At 41.4% G+C, this 26,658-nt stretch overlaps 4 protein-coding genes across 6 annotated transcripts; 3 read left to right on the plus strand and 1 right to left on the minus strand.

Annotated features, from left to right (window-relative positions):
• Nucleotides 1–157: 157 nt before the first annotated feature.
• On the minus strand, nucleotides 158–7,253 carry leng9 (leukocyte receptor cluster (LRC) member 9). Its single transcript, XM_029451484.1, is given in 9 exon segments — nucleotides 158–1,634; nucleotides 1,637–1,841; nucleotides 2,097–2,223; nucleotides 2,576–2,813; nucleotides 2,934–3,260; nucleotides 3,393–3,517; nucleotides 4,216–4,309; nucleotides 6,572–6,709; nucleotides 7,011–7,253. Coding segments are annotated over 8 exon segments (1,668 nt in total). The 5' UTR covers nucleotides 6,702–6,709; nucleotides 7,011–7,253; the 3' UTR covers nucleotides 158–1,212.
• On the plus strand, nucleotides 7,170–13,550 carry flcn (folliculin). 2 transcript variants are annotated; one of them, XM_029451482.1, is made up of 12 exons: nucleotides 7,170–7,551; nucleotides 7,691–7,894; nucleotides 8,065–8,223; nucleotides 8,324–8,545; nucleotides 8,663–8,829; nucleotides 8,927–9,018; nucleotides 10,183–10,346; nucleotides 10,525–10,638; nucleotides 11,475–11,598; nucleotides 11,702–11,827; nucleotides 12,741–12,843; nucleotides 12,922–13,550. In XM_029451482.1, exons 2-12 carry the CDS (start codon nucleotides 7,691–7,693, stop codon nucleotides 13,127–13,129), a joined length of 1,683 nt encoding a protein of 560 aa, XP_029307342.1. In that variant the 5' UTR covers nucleotides 7,170–7,551; the 3' UTR covers nucleotides 13,130–13,550. The 2 variants fall into 2 exon arrangements, with proteins under 2 accessions (XP_029307342.1, XP_029307343.1); XM_029451483.1 differs by having other exon boundaries at nucleotides 7,171–7,551; nucleotides 8,065–8,211.
• Nucleotides 13,551–15,074: 1,524 nt separating this feature from the next.
• Nucleotides 15,075–18,525, plus strand: LOC115020736 (uncharacterized). Of its 2 annotated transcripts, none has more exons than XM_029450664.1 (5): nucleotides 15,075–15,617; nucleotides 15,958–16,064; nucleotides 16,486–16,557; nucleotides 16,843–16,989; nucleotides 17,237–18,525. In XM_029450664.1, exons 1-5 carry the CDS (start codon nucleotides 15,605–15,607, stop codon nucleotides 17,588–17,590), a joined length of 693 nt encoding a protein of 230 aa, XP_029306524.1. In that variant the 5' UTR covers nucleotides 15,075–15,604; the 3' UTR covers nucleotides 17,591–18,525. The 2 variants fall into 2 exon arrangements, with proteins under 2 accessions (XP_029306524.1, XP_029306525.1); XM_029450665.1 differs by having other exon boundaries at nucleotides 16,843–16,957.
• Nucleotides 18,526–19,800: 1,275 nt separating this feature from the next.
• grwd1 (glutamate-rich WD repeat containing 1) lies at nucleotides 19,801–26,627 on the plus strand. The gene is made up of 7 exons (XM_029452146.1): nucleotides 19,801–20,054; nucleotides 20,157–20,274; nucleotides 21,772–21,937; nucleotides 22,040–22,250; nucleotides 24,072–24,217; nucleotides 24,981–25,172; nucleotides 26,007–26,627. The coding sequence occupies exons 1-7, from the start codon at nucleotides 19,832–19,834 to the stop codon at nucleotides 26,313–26,315; spliced, it is 1,365 nt and encodes a 454-aa protein (XP_029308006.1). The 5' UTR covers nucleotides 19,801–19,831; the 3' UTR covers nucleotides 26,316–26,627.
• The last annotated feature ends 31 nt before the right edge of the window (nucleotides 26,628–26,658 follow it).

Consider the following 26,658-nt stretch of genomic DNA (forward strand, 5'->3'; position numbering starts at 1 on the left):
TGTGTGTGTGAAAGAAGACAGAAAATTATATTATGTATGCAAGAGTTGTTCAGGGAGCATTTACGCAGCCTCCGTGTGTCTGTATGTTGAAGCACAGCAACAGTACCGCGTCCAGGCCATCCATCACTGCGCTGATAAAATATCACCACTCAGAGGATTTAAAATAACCAATTCAATATTTAATGTCCTTCGTAATCTGATGGTTATTACTCATTGTTAAAGGCATACAAAGTCATCGTTCTTGTTGAACACCGCCCATACAATATTCATATAAAACAGATAAATTGCGAGCTGCAGAACATAACTACTGGAGTTAATTAATAGCTGTAAAGAAAATATAATATTTTCCCCTCGTAAACAATTCATGTCTCGTGCATAAACCTTTATGGCAGCTGCATATGTCTGTGTAGAGCTCAAAGCGAAGCCCACCAGGTAATAAATAGAGGACAAATAATGTACATATTACTTTTTATATTGTAAAGAAGTAGGTATTCCACTTTGTGTGTCCCGAGAGATTTAAAACGCCTCTATAACTATTTCATACTGTGGGTTCCATTTTTTAGTAAGGATGCAACTCATGTTTATTGTCAATTAATAAGATTATTTTCTTCATTAAAATAATAATATTGATTTGGAAAATTGTAAATAAAAATGTTTTATAAAAAGGCCAAAACTATTTCCTAAATTGCGAGATGATGTCTTTAAATTGCCTCTTTAGCTTATTGTATAAATACCTTATATATACATAATATAATCAGTCTGAGTTCAACCAACAATCAAAAATGCCGTTTCTTTTTTTACTCATAACATAAAACAAAGTAAAACAGCAAGTACGGACAACCTACTTTTTTCATTGTTTTATTTAATTTCAAATCAACAAACTAACAAATAACAAAATGTATAAAGCTTTATATCATACATATTGTTTTAGTTTTTATGTTCTTCTGTTCAGCCAGGCAAAGTGAACATTTGTGATTTTAACGAGTTCTGGATGTATTGAACCAGCTTGCATTATGTATTCCCTGTATTATTATTATTATTATTATTATTCTGTGCAGACATTCATTTCTCATCTTGAAATATTAATACGACACGTACGCAACGTAGGCCCTTAATGCATTAAAATGCATTTATTAAGAGCAATACATATATTTGACATATACATTGTATTAACATACATGTATGTAGTATGTAGTGCGCGCATGTGTTAAATCATCGAAGACTTACTGTGCACACGATCTCATAAAAACCATCTACTTTGGAAATGCCCATGGCACAAAGGTGTAAGATGTTTACTGGCAGACGGCCCAAATTTAAACCCTTCCCCACCTTCAGGTCCCCCACCCTTTGAAAAACCCTCTCTCCCTCCTTGCCCTCTACCTTGGCCAGAGTGAGGTGGTAGCGTGGGTTGTAAGAGTCCTTGTGGAGCAAGCCCTCCTCCCTGTAGGCCTCCTGCAGGCCGCTGTTGAGCTGCTGGAGGTGAAGCTGAGGCTGGGGGCTCAGGTACAGCACCTTCCCATTGAAATGTTTCAGCCTCACAGGGAAGGTCAGCGCCACCGGCGGGTTACGATCCAAATGGGCAAACTGTCGGAGGATCTCCTCAGCAGCGGCTACCTCAGCTGGGCCAGGCAAATTAGGAGGCACATGGTGACGTGGAGGCTGGCGGCGGTCTGCCAGTGAGGGGCCGAGGAGGGAAGCAGGGAGGTGATCTCCTCCTGCAGCTGCTGGAAATTGGAGAGGACAGCAGGAGTGTTGGCCCTGAAGGTGATGAAGTGCGTGGGTTGTTTCTTAGGGGGGCGACTACCATGCATCATCTCGCGCTGCTCCAGAGGTGCTGATTTCTGAAAAGAGACATTGCTGTTGAGTTTTTCAAATGTGTTTGTTGGCGCTATAAGTGCCATGTAGTTCCTTTATAATCGAGAGAGGCAGACATCTCTACGATATCTGCAACACTCTGCAACTCACACCAAAGACGATCTAGATTGATAGATAGCACTGCAGGTCAGAGGATCAATATGTCGTTTGGATTTCGGGGTGTAAATGTCCCTTTAAACCAGAACTGTAATAGCAGAATAACAGAAATGTGCTGTACCCACCTGAGCATCTTCATTGCCTTCCCAGCTTTCTTTCCATTGTGCAAAATCCTCTTCCTCACCCTCGTCTTGTACGCTGCTTGCTCCCTCTTTTTGGGATAAGGACACTTGGTCTGTTGAAGCCTTAGGTCTAAAAATCAAAACAAGTGGAATAAAACAACAACAACACACTTTCCAAGTTCTAATCTTGTGTCATTGTGTGCTCAGTTATGTTTTGTATTTTGTATTTTAATATCAAATGTTAAAGGTGACATCTTCAACCAGCAGTCCAAAACCCAAATATATTCAATTTATTATCATCTACGACAAAGAAATGTATTATTAGATTGTCAAAATAGTTGCAGTTTTCTGTCAATAAACGAATCGAGCCAGTGCTCATGCTCTGACTTCCATTTTGCACAGGCTGAAAACATGTGGACAGTAAACACGTTATTTTGTTGTGTACAGGAGTTTTTATCTGTTGTTGAACATGAACTCCAGACCTCACTGCAGCCTCCTCCATAACAAGTGCTCCTCGTGATTCCTCTTGTTCTGGAGAAGTGTTTCCTGCTTGTGTTGAGGCAGGGCTGTGAGTATTCCTCTCACTCTGCTTCTCCTCCTCCAGATGTGTGTTCTCAGGATGAGCACACTCCTCTGCTTGACTCTCTTCCTGCACGCTGACAGCAGGTGGCTGCTCCTCTGCTGTTTTAAGGTCTTGTTGTTGCTCTTCTGCGTTCACTTCTTGAGAAACAAGTAGTTAGATTTTGGTCAGCAGGATTTCTGTAGAGTAGCTCTGGCTTTTGTACATTTAGTGTGTGTCAGTTTGTATCTGGTTGTATGTAAGGTGGGGTCCTCTCTTACCCTTTAATTCCTCCTCCCCTCCAAAGGGGGGAGCCAGAGATTGACCGGTGGAGCCAAACACCCTGTCAGTCCTGCTGCTGCGGTCCCAGACGCGGTGCCCTCTGCAGGTGAAGTACTGGATCCTGTGTCTGGGCAGGGCCAGCTCAGAAGTGTAATCACAGTCGCAGGGGTCGGTGTCCCAGTTGAAGTCATTGAAGGGACGCTCCAACACACCAAGGAAGCGATCCACATACCCCACAACAAATTCTGATCCATCCACCGTTGGGTCCCACAGGATCCGAGAGATCACCTCATCTGCTGTGCGCATGCGAGGCTTTTTGTTCGTCTCTGCGGAAGATACAAATAACAAAAGCATTTCACTGCACATTGTACTGTGTATGATGGTGTATATGACAAATACATGATTTGATTTGAAATAAAAGTGTTAAAACACATTAATGTGAGGACATGTGGAGTAACCTTTTGGCTCGTATTTTGGCTTTGTTGCTTTGTTTACTGTCTTCTTGGGTTTTTCTGTCTTTTCTCCATCCTGTTTGTCATCCTGGTCAGGTGACACAGCCGCTGAATCATCTATTGATGGGTTACTAAGACAAGAGAGCAACAAGAGCAGACAAATGTGAATCATGACAGATGAAAATATAGTCTTAATTCCAGTTGAAACAGATGAACCTTCATGAAGCATGCCGACCTTTGAACAGCACCAATATTTAGTCATGGATAAGTATTACTGTCTGTGTGGTGTGCAATATGAGCAGTGACCAATAGAAATAACAAATACACACAATATACTTCTCAATTTCTTACTTCTCAATACTTCTCAGGCAGAATGCTACAATGATGTTCAACCTCTTTAGTAGTAAAGTTATTCAAAATAAATTAAGTAGAAGTAAAAAAGACACTTCTGAAGAATTCCAAGTTTGTCTTAAAACATTACTAAAATGCCAACGTGTGAAGTGAAAGAGATATTGTTGCTGAATGATTTGACCTAGATTTGGTCCCCCATCAATTATATAAATATGAAATATTGAAATAGCTTTGAAGAGGATCATTTAGCCACCAACCAACAACCTGTAACCAACAATTACAGCAACCAATAATACTTTCAGTATTCATAGGGGTATGTGATTATAGTTTTAAGATTTCTTTAAAGTGAATCCATCCTTTAACATTCAGACAGCACACTAAAAATAAATGATGAATATGTGAAGAATTTAACTACAGAATTAAAAAATGATCTTTTATCCTGCTGGTGAGTTGACGGAGAAAGGTAAAGCGAGCAAACCTGTGAGAGAAACGACATCTGTGTCCAAAATGACACCTTCCCATCATGAAAAACTTGCACACGCTGACGCTGTTCTGGTCCCGCTCTGTTGACTCTGTCAATGATAGAGCGACAGAGTGAAAGTAAGCAGGACGGACGTGTAATAAAACTGTAATGAAAGTGAGCAGCCTCTCAATACGGGTTCTGCATTTAAATTCAATTAAAGAAACACAGCAACTGCAAAATAGAAAATCTGATTTTGCACAAAGTAACCCCCGCGTGACACCGGCAGTCTTTGTGCAGGTGATTAAACGTTTTGGGATGCTTAGCCCATAATTCTGCTACAATAAATTGAGGGCTCTCTTTCATGTAAAGAGTAACAAACATAATCTCCCAACCTGAGGGCCCCACAAGTCTGAATGAGACGACTCTCAGAGGCTGCTGACGAGAGAGGATGCAGGTACACAGTTTATAGCTTATAACACTGAAGACACCTTAAATAGCAGCATGTTCTGAGATTAGTGTTGACTGTTTACTAAAGCCAGCAGGCCAGATGAATGAAAATGTTATTATTAAGTATTATGTGAAAGTCATATTAAGAGCCGGAGGTATCTGCTTCTGCAGTTTGTGTTTTCAATACATGGTTGAGTTGTGTCTCCTGCACGTCAGTGAGATATGTTTCTGTGACACGTTTTTTTTTTATACTATTTTATTGAAACAAATATACAGCAAATTTACAACACCTTGTGTATACAACTTGAGTCCATAATTAAAAACACGCCAGTCCGGGCTAAAGGTCGCAAGATAAAAGACGTCAGGAAATATGAATGAAACTTTGAATGCATTTTCTCTCCAATACACTTTGAAAGAGTATAACTCGTGAAGCAGGTGGCATTGACTTGCCCCAGGGAGACTCAAATGTCAGCCAAGTAGTTGCGACGCAGTTGCCTGTAAACACAAACACATACCACACACCCTGCAATGATATTTCCAGATAGGAGAACTGGATGTGACTCACGCCCGAAATCCTTCAATTATTAGCTGCAATATCTTCCTTCCCACTGAGATAGCACTGGCTGGCACGGGTTGCCAGGTCATGGGAGAGCATGAGCAGTGAACATGAACAGTCTTTCAACTGCTTCCAGTTATACAAATGACTGGAAGTGACTTGGTAAAATAATATCCAATAAATTCTTTATTCCTTGGAAAGTCTGTCTGGATTTGAGCCCGTAAGGGAGGAGATTCAGATAGTAAATCTTCTTCTCATACCGGAATTGTGGGTCACAGACAATACTCACGTCTTGACTCACGTCCCGATTACCCCGAAATATTACCAGCAGAGCCGCCCGGCATGAAACTAAAATGTTGGCCGTCATTAAAGTGGTCACCTTACAAATTCAGCTTTGCCTCTTAAGGTAAGGGGCCCCGGGCCACATGATAGCATGACTAAGAACTTACTGTACATCTTATTGTTCACAGCAACACAGAAATGTTTCACAGATTGGGGGACATGATGACAGTCTAAAATATCAAACATATTCAGATTGTTTTTATTACTAATATATGTTTTTATATTTAGAAAATATAATGTTAGAATCTGGGCACCACTGGAGACGATGTAACAATTCAGTAGCTGCTCACTTTCACATATTTTGTAATTGTCCAGCAATCCAATCCTATTGGCTAGAGATAGCGTCAGACATTAAAATCAATACTGGGTTTTAAGATTAATTTTAGATAAGGCACTATGTATGTATGTAACATACCAACCAAATGCAGGACAACCACCTTCTTAAAGTATTAGGCCAACTTGTAGAGAGCAAAAAACAACAAAAGCAATTGTGAAAGAGCTGTATGACATATAGAAACCTTTTCTCTAAGACTTTGCATCGATACATTTTAGAAAGTATTAAAAGTATTGGTCCAAATGGATATTACATAGAAAGAAAGGAAATACAAGTTATTGTGTTACCACCCCCCTTAATATAACTATGTGGTTAACCAGTATTATCACATTAATAATGTTATCCTAATGTCTTTTCTGTGATTTATTTGCTCTGTATCAGTAAATGTTGTCGGTATTGGTCAAAATGGTTATTACATATAAATAAGGATATTACATAGAAAGAAAGTAAATATTTGGTATTGTGAAATTTCAACTAATTGTATTTTTTTTCCTCCCTTAACTTTATGTATGTGCCATGGTTCACCATTATTACCACATTTATAGTTTATTGTCAATTATTTATTTGCTTGATGGGTTTACGCTGGGTTTATATGTGTATGTGCTAGATAAATGGTCATAAAACAAGTCATATTAAATCCCTTTGAGGACTAGGAACTGGGACTGATAAAAGACTGATAAAAGGTGATTTACCTGCTGTGGCTTTTAGGGTGTCTTTGCCACAGTTAGGGTCAGCGGGGGCCTCTGCACTGGGTGTGTCTGTCAGGTGGGTCCCCTCATCTTGCTGGTCCTCTGGTGGTCCTTCTAATCCGTCGGATGCCATGCTCAAATCTTTGATTTAAAAGGCAATGTTACTTAAACACGTCTGCTGTGTCACTGTGGTGTATGCTGCTATACTTGTTTGACCTGACAATTAATTACAAAGTAAATCGGACACACCTAAATCTGGTATAGTAAGCTCTCAACATAAACTCAGCCAATAAGGAAGTGGTTGTTTAGCGTTAAAAAACCTTACCAAATACAACTTTTAAAAAACAACGCCTAGAGAAAATAATAGTCATATTTAAATAATACATCAATAGGATAAACACGTCTTTAAAAATCCCCAGAAATATATGTTTGCCATACTAACCGAAGGAGCCTACGATTCTCACTCTTACCGCCCTTTGACCCTGAGGTTGTTATTGCGCACGGAATCATGGGTAATGTAGTTTGTATATCTTCGGTCGAGAAAATGCCTGTGTGGATACATTATACAAAACCTCCTATTCGTCATTAAATATGTTGCTTGATGACTTTCTTATCGCTTTAAAAATACTCAACATATTTTCGACTCAACGGTTAACATTGAGAAGAAACTCGCGCAGCAAACTGCCATGCGTCATTTGTACTCGAGCGCGTGACTATGCGTCATGTGACAGGCTCTGTTGTTGTCAGCTAGCAGCTTCACACAGAAGGAAACTAGAAAAGTGTTGAAAACCTCAATCTGAGACACTGAGAATCATGGATTTTTGCAAAACGGACTAAATCAAGTCTTGAGTTTGTATTATAGCACTATTTTTAATATGCTGCCTTTTAAATAACGGCTTGTTTGGACGTTTCGACCAATGAATGTCCCTTTGTGAAGTAGCATTGAGCACCAGATATTTGTTGAACTCGTCACTGTGCTGAAGGTAAGACTATCTGTTATCCGCTGTAATGACCATGTCTGAACCCTAGTGTGATCTAGTAATGTCATGTTATGCTATGAACTGCTCACTCAAACATATTCAGCACAATAAACTTTTGAAAAACTTATTATCTCCCTTTCAGATGAATGCTCTGGTTGCTCTCTGTCACTTCTGTGAGCTCCATGGTCCTCGGACGTTGTTTTGCACCGAGGCACTGCACCCTCCATCCCCATCACTTGCAGGTGCCGCAGTGCCTGGGGACAGGGACCGTGATGGTGACCGGGAAGGAGAAGGGCTGACCATGAGAGCCAACAGCTCGGCCACACAGAGAGGAGAAATGTGTGAGGTGAGCACAGAATGTCAACTCACCAAGAGCTTGCCTCCATTTGAGCTGAACTACCCTTCTCCCTTCCTGTCGTCTCCATTATAACACTCTAACTTACTGGTATGCAGGAGAGCCCATAGTCCTGTCATATATCCTAAAGAACACATGTTCCTCCTCTCCTTGCCTCATAGGGATGTCGATCTCTTCCTGCATCTCACCCGGGCTTTGTGAGCATTGATGATGAAACAGGCATACGCTTCCTAAGCCACCAGCATCCCAGACAGCCACAGCTATTCAGCGTGGTCCGCCAGGCCTGCGTACGCAGCCTAAGCTGTGAGGTAAACGGTGATGTACGTCTGCATGTATGTGTGTGTGTGAGTCACACATCTCATGCGTTAAATAAACTTCTGTCGCCACATTTACATCTACCTATTTTCTCTGTTTCGTCAGGTGTGTCCTGGCCGCGAAGGACCAATTTTCTTTGGAGATGAGCAACACGGTTTTGTGTTCTCGCACACCTTCTTTATCAAAGACAGCCTGGCCAGGGGCTTCCAGCGCTGGTACAGTATTGTCATGGTGGCAATGGACAGAATCTACCTTATCAACTCCTGGCCTTTCCTGTTACGCCACCTTAGACTCACTATACAGAGCCTGCAAAGCACAGCCCTCAAGGTAGGATGCACACATCGACACACCATGCCTTTATTCAGTTTGCTTAGAAATACAAAGTTATTCCAGGGGCATGTATATATTAGGGAACTAATGCCTTGGTACTGTTCTCTCCATCAGGTGTTCGATAATGAACAAGGAGTTTGTCCCCAGCGATCCGTGAGGATGAACAGTGTCTTCTCACCCGCAGTTTTCCCACACCAAAGAAGTGGCAACGCAGCGAGATCTCTAACTTCTCTTACGCAGCATCCTAACCTGTGGGCCAGCCTGCACTCCTCCTTCAGCTGGTGAGTGAATTTCCTATCAGCCTTGATGAGACACACAAGCCGTTGTCTGTAACGGCTCACCTTGAACACATGACTTGTGTTTTCACACTGTCTCCAGGCTGCTGAAGGCATGTGGTAGTCGTCTGACAGAGAAGCTGCTGGAGGGAGCGCCCACTGAGGACACACTGGTGTTAATAGAGAGACAGACAGGTAGTCACATTGTACTTGATTTAACTGGATGAATTTTTTAACTAAACTTAAGTATTTACCCATCTAACAGGAATTAAGATTGGGTAGTTCACTTTGAAAATAAAATAAAAAGTTTAACTAGAGACCTCCTAGCAATGGGATCACTCCAGGTCAGTGGCCCCTTCCCCACTTCCCACCGCCCACTTCCCACCGCCCACTTCCCACCGCCCACTTCCCACCGCCCACTTCCCACCGCCGCCTACAGCAGAAAGAAATATAAACACCTGGCAAATTATTTGAAACACCCCTTTGTGGTGGAAGAAATGAAAGCAATACCACTGTCGCTGTTGTGGCTGGTAGTAAACACACATATATAAAAAAGAAAATATATGATTATTGTTTTTTCATGAAATGTTTGGAATTCTTTTTTTTGGTAAACTTTGTAGTAAAAAGGATAGGTATAGCAAGTATTTGCTTCATGAAACTTATTTGGAAGATTACTTACCATGGCCATTCTTCAACACGTCTTGGCTTCCAGGATGATATCAGCAGATGTCTTGTGCTTGCACAATGTGCCATGGCTTTATCATCAGTCTGAAAGGTCTCCTGTGGATGCGTGATTCACTGGGTCAGTCAGTGCAGAGACACTCGAACAAGGGTTATTAACTGAGCCATTGTACTGAAATACACTGCCTTTTCCAGAAAGTGTTTACTCAATAATTAGTCAAGATTTATAAAGTGATTAAAAGATTTAGAGAGATATTTCCGGATCTTAGATTGTGGAATTTTAATACCCTGTTCTCTTTATTTATATATTCTAAGTACATACACTCTGTGGCACTTATCAAAATCACTGTTTCCAAGTGATTAACAAATATAATAAGAAAGGAAATAATTAAATAAATAAATAAAAATGGATAATTCTACACATAGGTCTTTCTATGTTGTTTTTTTAAATGTAGTACATGCTTAGTCACCCAGATACTGCAAGGAAATTAGTCATAGATGAGAGGTGAAATTGTACAGTGCTGATTTTACTTCATCATGTGCACAATACACTCTATATATAGAGTGTGATACATATAAACAGCCCTTTTGTAAGATTTCCTGTGGAATTCCCCCCACTTTAGTATTTGGCTTGATAATCACTATTTCTGTTCTTATGTCATTCTCTGTTACCAAAAGAGCAAGAGGAGGAAATGAGCTGCTGGGGGGGAGCCGAAGGAGGCGATTCTACGTCACAGCGGCACCAGTCAGAGAGCGAGCTGAACTTCGACTACATGTGTGATGATGCTAAATTTTATGAATTACCTGGCCCAAAGTTTCGGTCCCTGAGGCATTTGAGACAGGTAAACTTTTAGGTACTTTTTCAGCTCGTCATTTTGTTGTGCAGAAAAATTAAAGTATAAGAAAAAAACCCTCTTTTATTGCTTATTTATTTTATTTATGGTTAATCCACATTTTAACATCTGTTCACTTAACGTATCTGTGCACTGTTGTACATTACAGTCTTGATTTGTTCCGCAGATCCTCGGGGCTGCTGAGTTTCGTCAGTTAGTGTGGCACGTGCTCATGGGAAATCAGGTCATTTGGAGAGGCGCTGACCCCGGACTCATCCAGTCAGCTTTCACGGTGCTCAAGGTAGTTTACCCTACAGCTGCATGCCTTTCTGCCTCATTAGCAGAGATAGTGTTTCACTGATGTGGGTAAATATCAATTAGGAGAAGTGATAACACCTGTGAGGGCTCTCATTAGGTGAGCCCTTGTATAAGTTAAATTCAGTGTAGCATAACACAATTGTAACTCTTTTAACACTTACGTTTTAGGCTAAGGTTGAAAAGTACTAGTGAAATATGATTAATACCTTCTTACATAACCATATTTGATGTAATATAAACTGATTGTATTGGGCTTCAGTTATTTATTTCTTCACAAAGATATTTTTGTCTAACTTCCAATTCTTGCCTGAAGACGTGTTATTATTTAAGCTACCATTACACGCCTTGAAATCGTCTTTGCCTGTACACGCTTCTCCGACCTTTCAATTCAAGATACACAAACGAGACTGAGCTTGTAACAGTTTTCATTAGACGATTATTGTTCCTTTTTACTGTGGAAAGATATTTGAGAGTATTCTGTTTGTGTGATAGTGTTGAAACGGTTTTTAATATCGTTTGTTTGAATCGTAAAGTGTGACAATGACATTGTTGCACGTTTTCTTTTTTCACAGCAGACATTTTGACCTGTGGGAAAAGCGCAGGTGTTACTAATAAAACTAACGATGACTGTATGACATTGAGGCAGCATGAAAACTGAAGCAGCTAAATGGAATTCAGCCATCATTTTATTATTTACATCTGTGCTTTTCCGTCAATAACGTGTCAAAATGTCAGCCAGAATAACTGAGTGTGAGAGCAGGGCCATTAACATGCTTACTTAACCAGGTTTATCTGAATCTCTGTCCTGTTTCCCTTCAGTCTTTGCTCCCAGTAGGCTGTGTGCGTTCTGTGCCATACAGTGCTCAGTATGAGGAGGCCTACAAATGCAACTTTCTGGGTCTCAGCCCAGATGTGTCTATTCCAACGCACGTCAGCTCCTCAGGTACAGGAGTGTCTGTGGACTCACACTGTGATAGATTAACTCAAAGAGAGGCTTGTACATGCAGGTCATCTTGATTTGTACTTTCCTTTTGTTTGTCCTGTAGAGTTTTCAGTGCTGGTGGATGTCAGTTCAGAGAGAAGCTGTCAGATCTCAGCAGTGGGTGAAGACGATATCTCCTCACTTTATCAGTTTACCATCGGCAGTGCCAACACACAGGCCACGGACAGGGGTGAGCGCCGTGCATACCTGATGTTATAAATAGAGGTGGAATATATTACATTTAGCCAAGTACTGTACACTTTTGAGGTACTTGTACTGTATTTTCTTTCCTTGCCACTTCATACTTCTACTCCACTTCACCTCGGAGAGAAGTATTGTACTTCTTACTCCGCTACATTTATTTACAGCTACTTTAAAAATTAATTTACACACAACATATGAAGACCTTGATGTCGATAAAATAAATACCCAACAGTATATATAAGTACAGCTGAAACGTGTTTATTTTTGTAAATTAATTGCCAACTTTTTTAATCGTTATGTCGTTTTCCGTGTAGAAACATTTTGTAATTCCAGCTTCTCAAATGTGAAGATTTGCTGCTTTTCCTTTTTAATTATTTTAATTTATTTCGTTTTTTTCTGCAATGAGTACTTTTAATACTTTAGTGCATGTTCCTGATGATACTTAAATACTTAAACTAAATTAATATTCTCAATGCAGAACTTTTACTTGTATTTTTACAGTGTAGTATTAGTACTTTTACTTAAGTTAAGGATCTAAATACTTCCTCCACTACTGATAAATAGTCTGCTGGCATGTTCAATGTCAAAAAATACACCTGTCCTTTGCCTCTTGGTAAAACCTCAAAAGAAATTGCCAACACTTGCTGACTTAAACAAATGATTATTTAATTAATCACAGAAAATGATTTAGAAGTTTTTGATCATTAATTGGATTTTAATCAGAATTCACAGTGTTGGGTTGTACAGGGCTAGATTTCCTTTTCATGTAAGTAAAAGCAGAATGGGAATGAAGTGACGGCCAACCTTTTTTTTTTTTTTTTTTTTAAAGGTTGTACTTGGATCTATAGAATAACGATCATATGATGAACTGTCTAACAGTCTTTGTCCTCTTTTTCCAGGTCCCACGTTATTGAACAAGCTCGAGGTGGCTCTGTCTAATGAGAACCTGTCTGTGGACGTCGTGTCTCACTGCCTGCTGTGTCTCAAGGAAGAGTGGATGAAGTGAGTTAAAATCCATTCACTCTTATAGACGACCACCTGGGTTTAAGTAAGATTCTCATAGTCGATTCTCTCTTTCAGTAAGGTCAAAGTGCTGTTCAAGTTCTCCAAAGTGGACGGGCGGGGGAGGGAGGACACCCAGAAGGTTCTGGCCCTGCTCGGCGCCACAGGGACAGGCGAGGAGGACAACGTCAGGCTGCTCAAGTTCTGGATGACTGGACTCAGCAAAACCTACAAGAGTCATTTAATGACAGCCGTCCGAGGAGGGGAGAGGAGCCCCAGCCAGTGACAAAGAGGAGGAAGAGGAGGAGGGGGGGGGAGCAGGGGGGTGACATAAAGGGAGCTGAAAAGAGGGGGAACTACTAATGAAGGGAAAGTGAAACTATTCTTTCATCGTCAGCTTTGTGAACTATTTGGGACTTTTAGTGGAATGAAAGAAGAATGTGAATGGATGACAGAAATGTGTTGGCTCATCTATTATTGTTTATTTTAATTATTGAGAAATGTACTGTTCCTAACCCCCGATTATTATCCTGCACAGATTAACACATTCAGTCTGTTAAGATAATGTATGAGGGCTTTTGTTTGTCAAAGGGAATTATTGTAGAAGAATTCTAATATGTGAAGTTTAACTTATTACAAACAGACTTTGCACTTTGTTTACTCTTTTTCTGATGTTTTAAAATGAAATAAATGAATATGAACGGTCACTCTGACCTTTTTTTTATTCCACAATTGGCTCCATCTTGTGGTGAACAGGAAGAATAAAGAGGGAGTGAATTGGAGGAGTGCAGCATTTGTCTGCTAGCTCCCACTCACTTGTTTGAGTGGCTGTCAGCCAACAAGCCTCAAGTGGTGTAAGACAACACTTTTAAGGTTTTTTGGTGTCCTGAAATTGCATAACACGGCCTCGCTCCAGTACGGACGACCACATCAGCAGGATTTTGGCTTCTTAATGAGCTAGTCTCACACTGATCCACTTGAGTTTTTTTCATACCACAGTTATTTGAGCCAGTTGCTTTGCTGAAACTTGCAGACTTCAGTCAATAAAATTCAGCAACATAAGGCTTCATTTAAATTGGGGGGGGGGACTGCTTTTTTTTTTTTCTTTACCCATACCTATGAAGCAATTGTGTGTGTAAAAAAAAAAAAAAAAAGGTAATTCAAACTCATGTTGTCCAAATTAAAAAGAAGGGAATTTGTAATTATTAGTCACTTTATAAAAATAGATACTTCTCAACATTGCAGTGTGCTACTGTATCCTAATAGTTTTACTTTTCTCTGACTAACTCAAATCTGGATTTCATTAAGCAAGTTTTACTAAAAGAATCACAATCATAGTGTGCAGCAGCTCCACAAATTAGTTACATATTTACTGCCCTCAATATGCAAGCGATGTATGAAACAGGAAGACGGCGCAATGACTGGATATTTATACCCGTCATTAAAGCACATAGTATATGTGAAGAGGTTTCCAGTTGATGCCTTTGGGAGTGTTAATGCTTTGCTTGCGGTGAAGCTGCTGCTCTCTTGTTTCCATTTCCTCTCAACAGAGATTGGACTTTGAGAAACTGGCTTGTGTTCAAAAAAAGGACACGCAGAAGAACAATTCCTCTTTGACATCAAGAATCCACTTTTAACTTCCTTTCATTAGTAATTAACTCCTCTCCTGTCACCTAACAGAAAACCAAAATAACCTGACGCTTCACACAACCTGAGGGGACAGGAAAACAACACTTTACAGACGGGGTGATGACAGCTGTGCACAATATTAGACATCACAATCGCACCAGCCGCCTCTGCGGAACCGATCTTAACAGAAATGACTACAGAAAGCTGTCACACATGGAATGACTTGCAAGTACTGGCGATGCAGTGTTGTAATCCTATTTTTGAAGGAATGTGATTCCTGGTTTATAAAAAAAAACAAAAACAGATCATGTGATGATTAAACAGGATGATATTGCGCTCTGACTCTGGTGGGATAAAGACCAGGGGATCCACAGGCACAGAGGTGTGGGGGAGAGTCCAAATGAAAAACATACGCTCCAACTGCATGACTAAGCCTCCTTGGGCCTGGTTTGGAGGGGGGAGGATGGGGGTAAGAGGGTGGGTGTCAGGGAATGTGGGGAGCAGGGGGGAGGGGGCCGGGTCAGTCAATAGTGAGGTAAAACGTGTGGTGGTGGGAGGGGCCGAGACTTAAAGGGAGCAGACAAGCAATCCAGCAGAGCACTTTCACTTTGAGCGGAGTGAGGACACACAGAGTGGCCAGAGGGAGAGATAGAGAAGAGCAGGCCAGTGTCTCTCCCGCTTTATCCATTAACCAGTTTCGAGGGAGAGAGGAGTGGTTCAAATTAGGCTGTGCAGGAAGATTCTAGGTCAGCAGTGAAAGGGTGAAAGGGAAAGAGATATAGTAAAAAACAAAAAAACAAAAGCTTACATAGGAAAAGGCTGCAGCCACTCAGGCTTAAGTGGGAAAATCCAAAGTGAGAGAGAGCAGGATGGCGTGAGAGGATAAATAAGGCATTTATTGGAAAGTACCAAAAGGACTCAAAAGGAAGGAATTTATAAGGGATGTCAACAAGAAGATTCAATATCATACGGTGAAGGAGAAGAAACAGCAGCGCACTTTGTGTCAAAGACCTCAAGAAATCACAGAGGAGGAAACTTTGCCTTTCACAGACTGACACAGAAACCCGTGTGCAGAGTGATTGCCCTCAACAAGAGAAATGGAGAAGTGTCCATTCTTAGAAAGATAAAAAGGATGTCACTGCCAGGTGAGAAACAAGAATTAACTGTGTGTTAGTGCTTTTTTTAAACTTTCTTCTTAACATAGTGGAGTACTTATTGTATAGTCATGCTTATTAGTCAAAAACAGATTTCCTTTTTTTCCCCTCTGTATTGCTACAATAGCATTTCCGGCATCTTAATTCAATCACAACTGTTACAACAGGCCATGTTTCATGTTGTTCTCTGCAGAAATATCTAATTGAGGCAGGAAATGATGTAATGTTTTAAGAAGGTATGCAGTTCGAACAAGCTACATAACCACAGAAAGTTTCCAGTAATTATCTGAATGTGTTCTGTCTCTTTTCTTCTTACTCATGCCTCAAACAGTTTTGCTGTTGCTATCACTCTTGACTGTCCGATGTGGTGGATGTGACTTTGACTGGGAAGGTGTGAAAAATATTAAAAGGACTATCGACTCTAATCCGACTGGATTTGTAAGTTAAAAACTTTGTTCATGATTTTATGAAGTCCTTTCTGTGTTTCCTCTCTTACCAGATGTGTTTACTATCCTTTAAAGAATACAACCTCTTGTATTAACTGTTGTCAGCTGCTTTAAAGAAGTAGTCAAAGGTGAAGCTGTCACTAAAATGAATGAGAATAATCAGCTCTGCCTTGTTATCTGATGACCTGTAAAGTTATGAGATGAAAAACTGTTTTATGACAGACATACGTAGCTCTTCAAAGTCAAGGGAGTCTAACCGCGTGTGGTTTCACCTCTGTGCTTAGTTATGTTGTTTTCTATATAAATACATTCAGTATAGTAATAACTTAAGTATAAATGATAACTTATTTCATCATCTGTGGGTTTATTCTCAACTCTTTCTTTGCTTTTGCTTTTGTCTTTTGCTCTTCCAGCGGACAGTATTTCCTAAAGACTACTATGTAGTGCACCGCTACACAAAACGCATGCTCTGTGACACTGATCCGGTGAGTTCTTATCAGATAAAGAAAGGGGAAGTGGGGGTGGTAATAATTAGGTCATACAGCCTTTTGGTTTCTTTAACAGGATAATTATTAGCTTTTACCTCGTCTTCAGCCTACTGCAACAATGCCTTGTAAATGCTCAGTTTATCCAAAAGATTATTGTACTCTGTGGCACCCAGTCGCGCTCGTAATTGAGCAATTGATGTGGTTCTTGTGGTAATTTGTCAAGTGTTGTGCACAATAAACCTGACTTTGGGGTTGTTGTGTTACTTTATCTTTTCCCTGCAGTGTTGTGTGTTCCCTGCTGCAGTCGTCCTTCTGGAGTCCTGGCATGTGCTTCTCGGAAACCTCTGGGATGAGCACCTAAATCACTCCTTAATCCTCGATCTAAAGCAGACACTGGGTAAAATTATAAAAAAGAACAAAAATACAGAGGTAGGGTTTTTTATTTCAAATATATCTCACCATAATGCTTAAATATACTTGTTCCTTTAAGTTTAAAAAGACATCACTCTGTTCATTTGACATGCTTATTGCTTATTGCATCAACATCTCAATTGTTGTTTCAAACTTGAATTTATGTAAAAGTACATTAATAAGAGTTGTAAATGTGTCGTTAAAAAGCCTCTTGTTCCTCTTCTATTTGTCTAATATTCTTTTGTTCCTTGTTTCCTTGTCTCAGAGGTTCCAGGAGGAGACAGATCTGGCCGAGTTCTCCAGATTATCTACCTCTCCAGAAGAACTTCTCAAGCTAACGTCAGAACTTCTCGCTCGATGGCTCGAGGTCGGGTGCTTACCTTCGATTGAAACCTGCACCCTGCCCACTTTGCCCCCCTCTGTTGAGAGGAAGGACTTCAGACCGTCGAGGGCCAAACTCTTGACGACCCGACCTATCAGCAGTGAGGAGGAAGGACAGTCTGGCAAGATGATAGAAATTACGCAGCTTCCGTCCAGCAGTGCTCCTCCATCCCTTTCATACTCCGCCTCTGTCTGGAGCCCCTTGCTATTCAGACTCTACTGGTGGTTGTTGCCATAGTTACTAAAAGGATCTTTTTTTGATGATGATGCACACAAAATGCAAGACATTTCCTGGCACTGAATGTTTGTTTTCTTATATTTGTACCTTTGTGTTTTATTGCAGCAAGCTTTGTTAATATGAAGTGACATGCACAGGTTGCATTTAATGTCCAAAGTTAGTTCACGTAGCTGTGCAACACCTCGCTCTAACAACTGATATCACAGATATAAACGTATAGCCATCCTCTCTCTCTCTCTCTCTCTCTCTCTCTCTCTCAGCCACAAGCTCCAGCTAGCTATGCTCTTCATGCTAACCGAGATAAATGCTGAGCAAGCCAATGCACATAAGCCATCGTCTATTGATGTGGAATTCATCACTGTTTACAATGAATGTTATGTAAATGTAAGATATTACAGTCTATGGGCGTTTACTTTTGTACATAATTGTAAATTAAAGACATTTAGATATATATACATTGTTAAATTTTGATATAATCTCCCAAGGATTGTAAGCTATATTTATTGTGGTCTTTGCTGTTTGTCATCAGTAATAGAAAGTAACAAAGTACATTTAATCAAGTAATGTACAATGTTGAGGTACTTGTACATACTTTACTGGACTATTTTCAATTTATGCTACTTTATACTTCTACTACTCTACATTTCAAAGGGAAATATTGTACTTTTTACACCACTACATTTATCTGACAGCTAAAGTTAATGGTTACTTTACAGATATGATGCAGTGCTATAAAGGTTTTTTAAGTTAGCTCCACCAACATTAAAATGCAGACACATTAATGTATCAACAATACCAACATAATAATTGTGTTAAAGAGCATTTTTCTGCATTATATTCTTTTACTTTTGAATCTTTAATATATTTTACAAACCATGCTTGCATATATACTTTACTTCAGTGTAATTTTGAATACAGACTTTATTTGTAACAGAGTATTTTCACATTGTGGTATTGTTATTTTTGCTTAAGTAAAAGATCTGTTTGTCAGTAAAGAGATTTTGCATTCCAGCAACATGACACAGAGTTTGTGTTAAGATTCATGTGAACTCAAGCATTACTGCCGGCTCCTTTAAAGAGTTATTCCCAGTCTGCAAATACTTTACAACTGTTTTAACTCTCAGATAAAAACTGAGAGACGAGTTGCAGTTGAGGAAGGAATGCACTCGGGATCCAACAGGACTCAAGAGATGATCTAACGGACTCCTGTCAGGATTTGCACAAGAAATAAAAAGTCCACCATTTGGTGCTCGCACTTGCCCCTGCTTGTACACACCCACGCATGTAATGTGCACCATTGTCGTCACAAGATCCTCCTTGTAGTTTCATAATCCTTAAAATACTGAGGTATGTAGTGTTGGCCACTGTGGGAACAGACTTTTGGCTTGCACCCCAAGATTTCGTTGACCTTTTTTCCACTGAATAGGAAGGAAGGGCCGAATGTAATAAAGCATGAATGCAGATGACAAATAGTTAGACAGTTAGATAGACATCATAGTGCTGGAAACATTAGGAAAACAAAAATCCAACCAAAGGCTCATATGCAGTGCACATTTCCAAGTACCTGTTACTGGCAAATACTTAAGCTACTAAGAAGAAGAAGAAGAAGATGTCTACTTTAAGAATATCTTATGAGAGAATTTCAATGTTTACACTTTAAATATCTAGGCTATGTGGCTGCTGCCAAACGAATTGCTTTGTATCAGTAATACAGGGGCCACTGACCACAATGTCAGTACTATAGACTGTATAAAATAGGTCAGTACCAGGCTGTGCTGCTGCAGGTCGTAGGCTACTAATCAATGCCGTAATTGTTGCATTTACTTGAAATCAATGCCGTAATCTGACTCACATTCTGCATTTTGGAGATCCTGTCCTGGGTCGGTGGACATGCACATGACCCCAAAATGTGGAAATGATTCTCCCGATTTCTTAAACATTTGTTATTCTGCGGGGATTGTGGGAGACGACCCTGGTCTTCCCGTTAACTCCCGTGATAGCAGGCTGAATTAACGTCGTAGTTTGGACAATTTCAGAGACAAATATTTGCAAGTCTGATTTTTCCTGGCAGCAGGGAGGCAAGCGCCAAAGGGGCCAGCTGAATTCCCGTAAATGGGGGGGAAGAGACAGGGAGAGGAGAGAGAGAGAGAAAGGGTGGGGGGGAGTGATGCAGCAGGGGAGGGGTGACAGTACACGGTGTTTAAACCACGTGGCCGCTCCACATACCGGAAGTAAGCAAAGATGTCTGCGCCCGATGAAGACACGTTTGCCGAGGAAGGAGGCGAAATGGAGGAGATTGGCGATGCTGGCAGCGATGATGACGAAGGAGTAGATATGGAGGAGGAAGGAGCAGGCGGAGAAGAAGAGAAGAAAGTGTACGTGCCCGGGATCGAGCCTCTTAAGCCCGGAGAGGAGCTGGAGATGGACAGGTCCGCGTACCGCATGTACCACGAGTGTCAAACTGGCAAGTTGTACTAAGATTTAGCAACTACATATCCACGCTATTATCTCTTCTAAGGGTTGTCGGCATGCAGGAGCTGCAGTATTAATTGTAGTTTGTGTCCAGGTGCTCCATGTCTGAGCTTTGACTTCCTGAGAGATGGCGATGGAGAAAGCAGGGAGCAGTTTCCTCTGTCCATGCTGCTCTGTGCGGGCACACAGGCTGACACAGCGCTGAGCAACAGGTACACACAGATTGTTTGAAACAAGCAACCAGGTCTATGAAAACAAGCCCTAAAGAAACTATTTGGCTCTCCTAAAAAGGAGGGGACAAAAGCCCAAATGTAATTTTCCATTTTTCTTTTTTTACTCTAAAGAAACCAGCTGGCCAACAAAAACAATGAGGAATGAATGAGAAATAGAAGTTGCACATCACAACATGGCCAAGTAATTATGTCAGTGAAAGGCAAAACAAACATAGTGTTGGCCTCTTATACAAAAACATGCACATACCTTGGCTTTGACTGGCCATCTAAATTAATGTATAGTACATGTCTCTTGCCCTCTTTGGCTTGTCATCAGCTCGGATCCTATGTAACACACAAATAACACAATGTAGCAAAAGAAACTCCATCAATCGTGCGATTTTGATTTAAATAAGTGTCTCGCTGATTGGGGTTGTCGATGGATGCTACAATAAGACATACTAGTATAGTGGACAGAGACAGGAGGGTGAAGCACAAATAAAAAAAACTACACCTGTACATCAATATTTGTAAGTGACTTTCCAAAAAAACAAGCTCAAAGTCGCTTATAATAAACAGACAAACCTCTGAACAATCTTCATGAATACGATTTGTTTCAAGGTTATTGCTATTATTACCTGAAATTAGCCTCATTTAGAACAAAGCACCATGGCTTTTGAGATTATATTGACAGTATTGCTTCACCAAGAAACCGGGAGGCGGCATTAACGAGCTTTAATTAATATTGTTGACGATATCGGAAAATACTGAGCACACAAAAACAAATTTTAAAATTCAAAACATAAATGGCATTTTGAAATCAATATAAGAATAATAAATGAAATAAGAATAAACAAATAACTCAATTAACACACTTATACAATTTATATATAAATAATTTGACATTGTTTTCCACAACTCTCAAGAGATGGGATGTCTTCAAAATCCCAATGATTGGCTTATTGTTTTCTTTATAATCCTTATTGAGCTACAGGATAACAAATGTGTTTAAGACAACATTTTCGACAGATGAGGGTAATGGTTTTGATAAATAGAGGCACAGTGTTGAATTACTGTTGTTAATTTTAATTATTAACTATTTGGCTGTTAATTATTCTTTCACTCCTCAGGGTAAAACTTTACTTTATCTAAGAAATCTTTAACTTAGTTACTCTTAAAAGTATATTGCATGTGGGGAAAGCTCCACTGACATTATTATTATGAATATTGTATGGACGCTTTTGTTGTTGCAGAGGTAGAAATGACAAAATATACAAGTTTAAACAGGAGAGTGTTGGAACTGGTCCATCGGTCACAGTTGGGTTTTGTTTCAGTTCTGTTTTGACATCATCCACACAGCATTGAAAGAGTTGGGGATTTTCCTTTTTGAAAAGGGTCAGTTGAATGGTGGGAAAACATCTTATAAAATATAAGATTATTTACTTTCATACTGAAACTTAGCCCTGTGAAGACGGACATCATTTTACTTTCTTTCAGACTCATTGTCATACGCATGCAAAACCTTCATGGAACAGAGAAAGACAAAGAGGGGGATGAAAGCAGCGATGAAGAGAGTGACGAAGACGATGATGAGGATGAAGATAAGAAGCCACAGATGGAGCTGGCCATGATGCCTCACTATGGAGGGATTAACAGAGTCAGAGTATGTTGGTCTATCAGATTCTAAACGTGTGTATGAACTCCTGTATCAGAAATGTTACTTGTCTAGCGTTCCTAATTACTGATTTTGTTTCTGATTAATCAGGTGACCCGACGTGGAGAGCAGTCATTGGCTGCCGTCTGGTCCGATAAGGGACAGGTAGAGATATTTGACCTCCAACCTCAGCTGGAAGCCGTGCACAGTTCTGCTGCTATGACTGCTTTCGTCAAACAGCAGAAAGAAGCCACAGCTCTCTTCAGCTTCTCGGGACACATGAGTGAAGGCTTCGCTGTTGATTGGTCCCCTACAGTGCCGGGTAAGTGTCTCCTTTACCTGTAAGAAGACTTGCAGATGCACACATTCTGGCCTTGTTGACACATGGAAAAAAAGTGCATTTACTTGGTCCTTGGCTCAACTTTCTACCAAATAAAATTATTATTAGTGTTATTCTACGTTGCAGTTATAGAGGATAACACGTGCACAACCTCACACAATAAAATTGGAACAAATTGGGTGGGGCAATTCAGAGAGGGACCCTCATCAGGAGTGTAGGAGGTGTTATGATAGAAAAGTAATGGATATAATAATAATGCATGTATGAACTACTAGAAAGTTCCATCCATCCATCCATCCGTCTACCGCTTATCCGGGATCGGGTCGCGGGGGCAGCAGCTCCAGTAAGGAACCCCAATCTTCCCTTCTCCGGGCCACATCCTCCAGCTCCGACTGGGGGATCCTGAGGCGTTCCCAGGCCAGTGAGGAGATATAATCTCTCCACCGAGTCCTGGGTCTTCCCCGGGGTCTCCTCCCAGCTGGACGTGCCTGGAACACCTCCCTAGGGGGGCGCCCAGGTGGCATCCTTACTAGATGCCCGAACCACCTCAACTGGCTCCTTTCAACGTAAAGGAGCAGCGGCTCTTACTCCGAGTCTCTCACGGATGGCTGAGCTTCTCACCCTATCTCTAAGGGAGACACCAGCCACCCGTCTGAGAAAACCCATTTCGGCCGCTTGTACCCATGATCTCGTTCTTTCGGTCATGACCCAGCCTTCATGACCATACAGTGAGGGTAGGAACGAAGATCGACCGGTATATTGAGAGCTTTGCCTTCTGGCTCAGCTCTCTTTTCGTCACAACGGTGCGGTAAAGTGACTGTAATACCGCCCCCGCTGCTCCGATTCTCCGGCCAATCTCTCGCATCCATTATCCCCTCACTCGCGAACAAGACCCCGAGGTACTTGAACTCCTTCACTTGGGGTAATGGCTCATTCCCTACCCGGAGTAGGCAATCCACCGGTTTCCTGCTGAGAGCCCCGGCCCGGCCCGACGCCTCACACCTTGGGCAACTCCGGAGAAGAATAGAGTCCAACCCCTATCCAGGAGTACGGTTCCAGAGCCAAGACTGTGCGTGGAGGTAAGCCCCACCAGATCCAACTGGTAGCGATCCACCTCCCGCACTAGTTCCGGCTCCTTCCCCCACAGAAAGGTGACGTTCCACAGTCCCCAGAGCCAGCCTCTGCTGCCCGGGTCTGGTCCGTCGAGGTCCCTGACCATCACTGCTACCCGTATGACAGCGCATCCGACCCCAGCGGTTTTTCCCATGAGTGGTGGGCCCACAGGATGGATGGATGGGAGGCACCACGTAGCTTCTTCGGGCTGTGCCCGACCGGGCTCCGTGGCAAACCCGGCCACCAGGCGCTCGCTGTCGGGCCCTCCCTCTGGGCCTGGCTCCAGACGGGGGCCCCGGGCTTCCTCCGGGCAGGGTCTCTCCTTTCCTTTCCCTTTCTTTCATGAAGTCGTTTTTGAACCATTCTTAGTCTGGCCCCTCACCTGAGACCAATTTGCCTTGGGAGACCCTACCAGGAGCACTAGGCTCCAGACAACACAGCTCTCAGGTTCATAGGGACACACAAACCTCTCCACCACGATAAGGTGATGGTTCCCAGAGAGGTATCATAACTAGAAAGTTATGATATTAAATATATTTAACCTTAAAATGGTCATGATACTTAGGTCATATTTTACATAACTGTTAACATTCAGTTTGGATGAGGTGAAGTATATAAGCATATGTGTGTGTGTGTGTGTCGATCAGCCAAAAGCAAAAAAGGGTGTTGTGTTTGTACTTTTATTAACAGGTCGCCTCGTCAGTGGAGACTGCAAAAAAAACATCCATGTGTGGGAGCCACGAGAGGGAGGGACTTCATGGCAGATTGACCAGCGACCTTTCAGCTCCCACAGCAAGTCTGTGGAGGACCTGCAGTGGTCGCCCACTGAAGCTACAGTATGTTTGTAGGAAAATGGTGACCACGGGTCAGACTGAGGGACCGTACATGGTGCTTTAGCAGTCGGCACGGTATACTTCCCCCACGAAATTACCAATATATCAATCCCTCACCCCATGGTACCTTGAATTCTTGAGTGAAAGTTTGTTATTATTTCATGCCTCCACGAAGAATCAAAAAACAGGACATCAAGTCTTAATGAATTGAAGTAAATGGGAGCCACATTTAAAAACCTCAAAACTATATGAAAACCCCCGTATTCCTTTTAAACTCTGTCAACACGTGTCCATCTGGATTAATAATGTCAAAGGGATCCTCCCTGCTCACCAGTGCTTTACAGGTGTTTGGATGGAAGAACAGGTTGTGTTGAGATGACTGACCGAATCAGTGAAAATATGTTGACACCTGTTAAAACTTGAACGATGTCCCATCACTGTGTTGTAACAAAAAAAAACAAAAGCGATTTTAAGTAGTTGCCAAACTAGTTTGTGGTATGTGGATGTGAGCCTGTACAGCCTCACATGGGTGGTTACCTTTTAGCTTCTATGAGTGTACTCTGTTTGACCGGCCCTGCGCAACCTGACTGGTGTTGACTTTAATTTCTTAATGTAGCGAGGTTTGCAAAATGCATTACACACAAATTATGAACATGAGAACCCAACTCTCACACACTAAAAAAGAAACGTACTTCCTGTTTGGGGAAGACCGATCAAGTCTGTATTTGATCTGAAGGTTCTAATCTCAGTATGTTTTCTGCCTCAGGTTTTTGCATCTTGTTCGGTGGATCAATCTATTCGCGTCTGGGATATCCGTGCTCCGCCCAATTCAATGCTTGCAGCTAATGAAGCTCACTCATCAGACATCAATGTGATCAGCTGGAACAGGAGCGAACCATTCATCCTGTCAGGAGGGGACGACGGGCTTCTGAAAGTATGGGACCTTCGACAGTTTAAGGTAAAAACCAAAGGTTCTAAAATCAGTAACTTTATGAGTACTCAAAATAACTCAGTTAACACAACTATAAGTTCTAACTTGTTAATATTTGACCAAATGAAGATCTTACTGTTGATCAGTGAGTGTTATCACAACAAAGTAACCCATCATTAGCGCTATAAGATAACATTGCTTGTCGTATTTACACACCATCATAGTCGAACACCTTCAGTTTGGCCGCACCTAACTAATAACTTTGTTCCATCTTGTGCCTGTTACACAATAGTGTGTCATTACTACAGTTGCCTTCATTCTAATGCAGGAATCCATTTTTTATTTGCCTTTTGAATCGGACTGCTACACCAATGCAGCGTCTCAATTCAAATACTTCCGTTACGTTCTGTACTCGACTGTATTTGACAGGCTCGCGTTGTCCTAAATTGAACACGGCGGTTGTGCACTTACCGGAAATGATCACAACAATTGACCGCTTCTCCTTTTTTTCTTTCTTCTTGATTGTAAATGGGAAAACGCACCTAGCACTACCGCCAACATTTGACCACGATTGTCACCCGCCAAAATAGCTTCACACCTTGTTTGCTCAATTGACAATTGCATTAAAGATTTACATTGTTTTACTTGTTTGTACGTAGCCAAGATGGCGACCGCTGAGGGTGAGAAGTGTCCATACTTGTCAGTGTGAACTCACTCAAAACGCAGCTTCAGTCAATTTGGGTTGGCGCTTGTGAACAAAAAGCGGAGAATACAGATTTATAAATCCGTATGCATGTCAGGGTTGATATTTCTGTAACCTGATACTGTACGGGATGAATATTCTCCCTCTTGTACTTGTAGACTGGGCGGCCTGTGGCGAACTTCAAGCAGCACAGCGCTCCCATCACGTCCGTTGAGTGGAGCCCCGCAGACTCGAGTGTGTTCGCCGCCTCGGGAGCGGACGACGTCGTCAGCCAGTGGGATCTGTCTGTGGAGTCGAGTGATGTGGGTGCCAGGGTGGAGGGGCTGAAGGACTTGCCCCCTCAACTGCTGTTCCTGCACCAGGGTCAGTCGGAGATCAAGGAGGTCCATTGGCACCCACAGATACCTGGAGTGATGATCTCCACGGCTCTGTCAGGATTCAACGTGTTCAGGACAATATCCGTGTAGTGTTTGAGAGGAACATGATGTTTTTTTGCATGTACTTGAGTAATACACATTTAATGTGTAATGAGCAGTAAACTCTGTTTCATCATTAAGGAGCTTTGTAATAATGTACATAACTCGGATCTATTGGTAATAATTGTTCTTTGACATTTATTGGCCAAAGCAGGAACCATACGGTGTTATAATCTTTGAACTTTAAGTCTGTATGTCTTACAGATGTGCAAGCTATTTTAGGCATTCTCTATTACATGCTTAAAATAAAATGTTTAAAACAGTTTTTAGGTTGTTTTCTTAAAAATAATGTTTTCAAAGAGAGACTGGTTTACTGTGTTTTTTATTTATAATG

Source organism: Cottoperca gobio, chromosome 16 (genome assembly GCF_900634415.1).
Source record: "Cottoperca gobio chromosome 16, fCotGob3.1, whole genome shotgun sequence".
NCBI classification, from domain to species: domain Eukaryota; kingdom Metazoa; phylum Chordata; class Actinopteri; order Perciformes; family Bovichtidae; genus Cottoperca; species Cottoperca gobio.

Bases quoted from the DNA above. Each gene is read 5' to 3' on its own strand.
- grwd1 (XM_029452146.1), top strand. From the start codon at position 19,832: ATGTCTGCGCCCGATGAAGACACGTTTGCCGAGGAAGGAGGCGAAATG. The intron at 22,251-24,071 runs GTAAGTGTCTCC...TTTTATTAACAG, and splicing joins TTGGTCCCCTACAGTGCCGG to GTCGCCTCGTCAGTGGAGAC. The intron at 24,218-24,980 runs GTATGTTTGTAG...TTTCTGCCTCAG, and splicing joins GGTCGCCCACTGAAGCTACA to GTTTTTGCATCTTGTTCGGT.
- flcn (XM_029451482.1), top strand. From the start codon at position 7,691: ATGAATGCTCTGGTTGCTCTCTGTCACTTCTGTGAGCTCCATGGTCCT. The intron at 8,546-8,662 runs GTAGGATGCACA...TCTCTCCATCAG, and splicing joins TGCAAAGCACAGCCCTCAAG to GTGTTCGATAATGAACAAGG. The intron at 9,019-10,182 runs GTAGTCACATTG...TGTTACCAAAAG, and splicing joins GTTAATAGAGAGACAGACAG to AGCAAGAGGAGGAAATGAGC.
- LOC115020736 (XM_029450664.1), top strand. The intron at 16,065-16,485 runs GTAAGTTAAAAA...TTGCTCTTCCAG, and splicing joins ACTCTAATCCGACTGGATTT to CGGACAGTATTTCCTAAAGA. The intron at 16,990-17,236 runs GTAGGGTTTTTT...TCCTTGTCTCAG, and splicing joins AAAAGAACAAAAATACAGAG to AGGTTCCAGGAGGAGACAGA.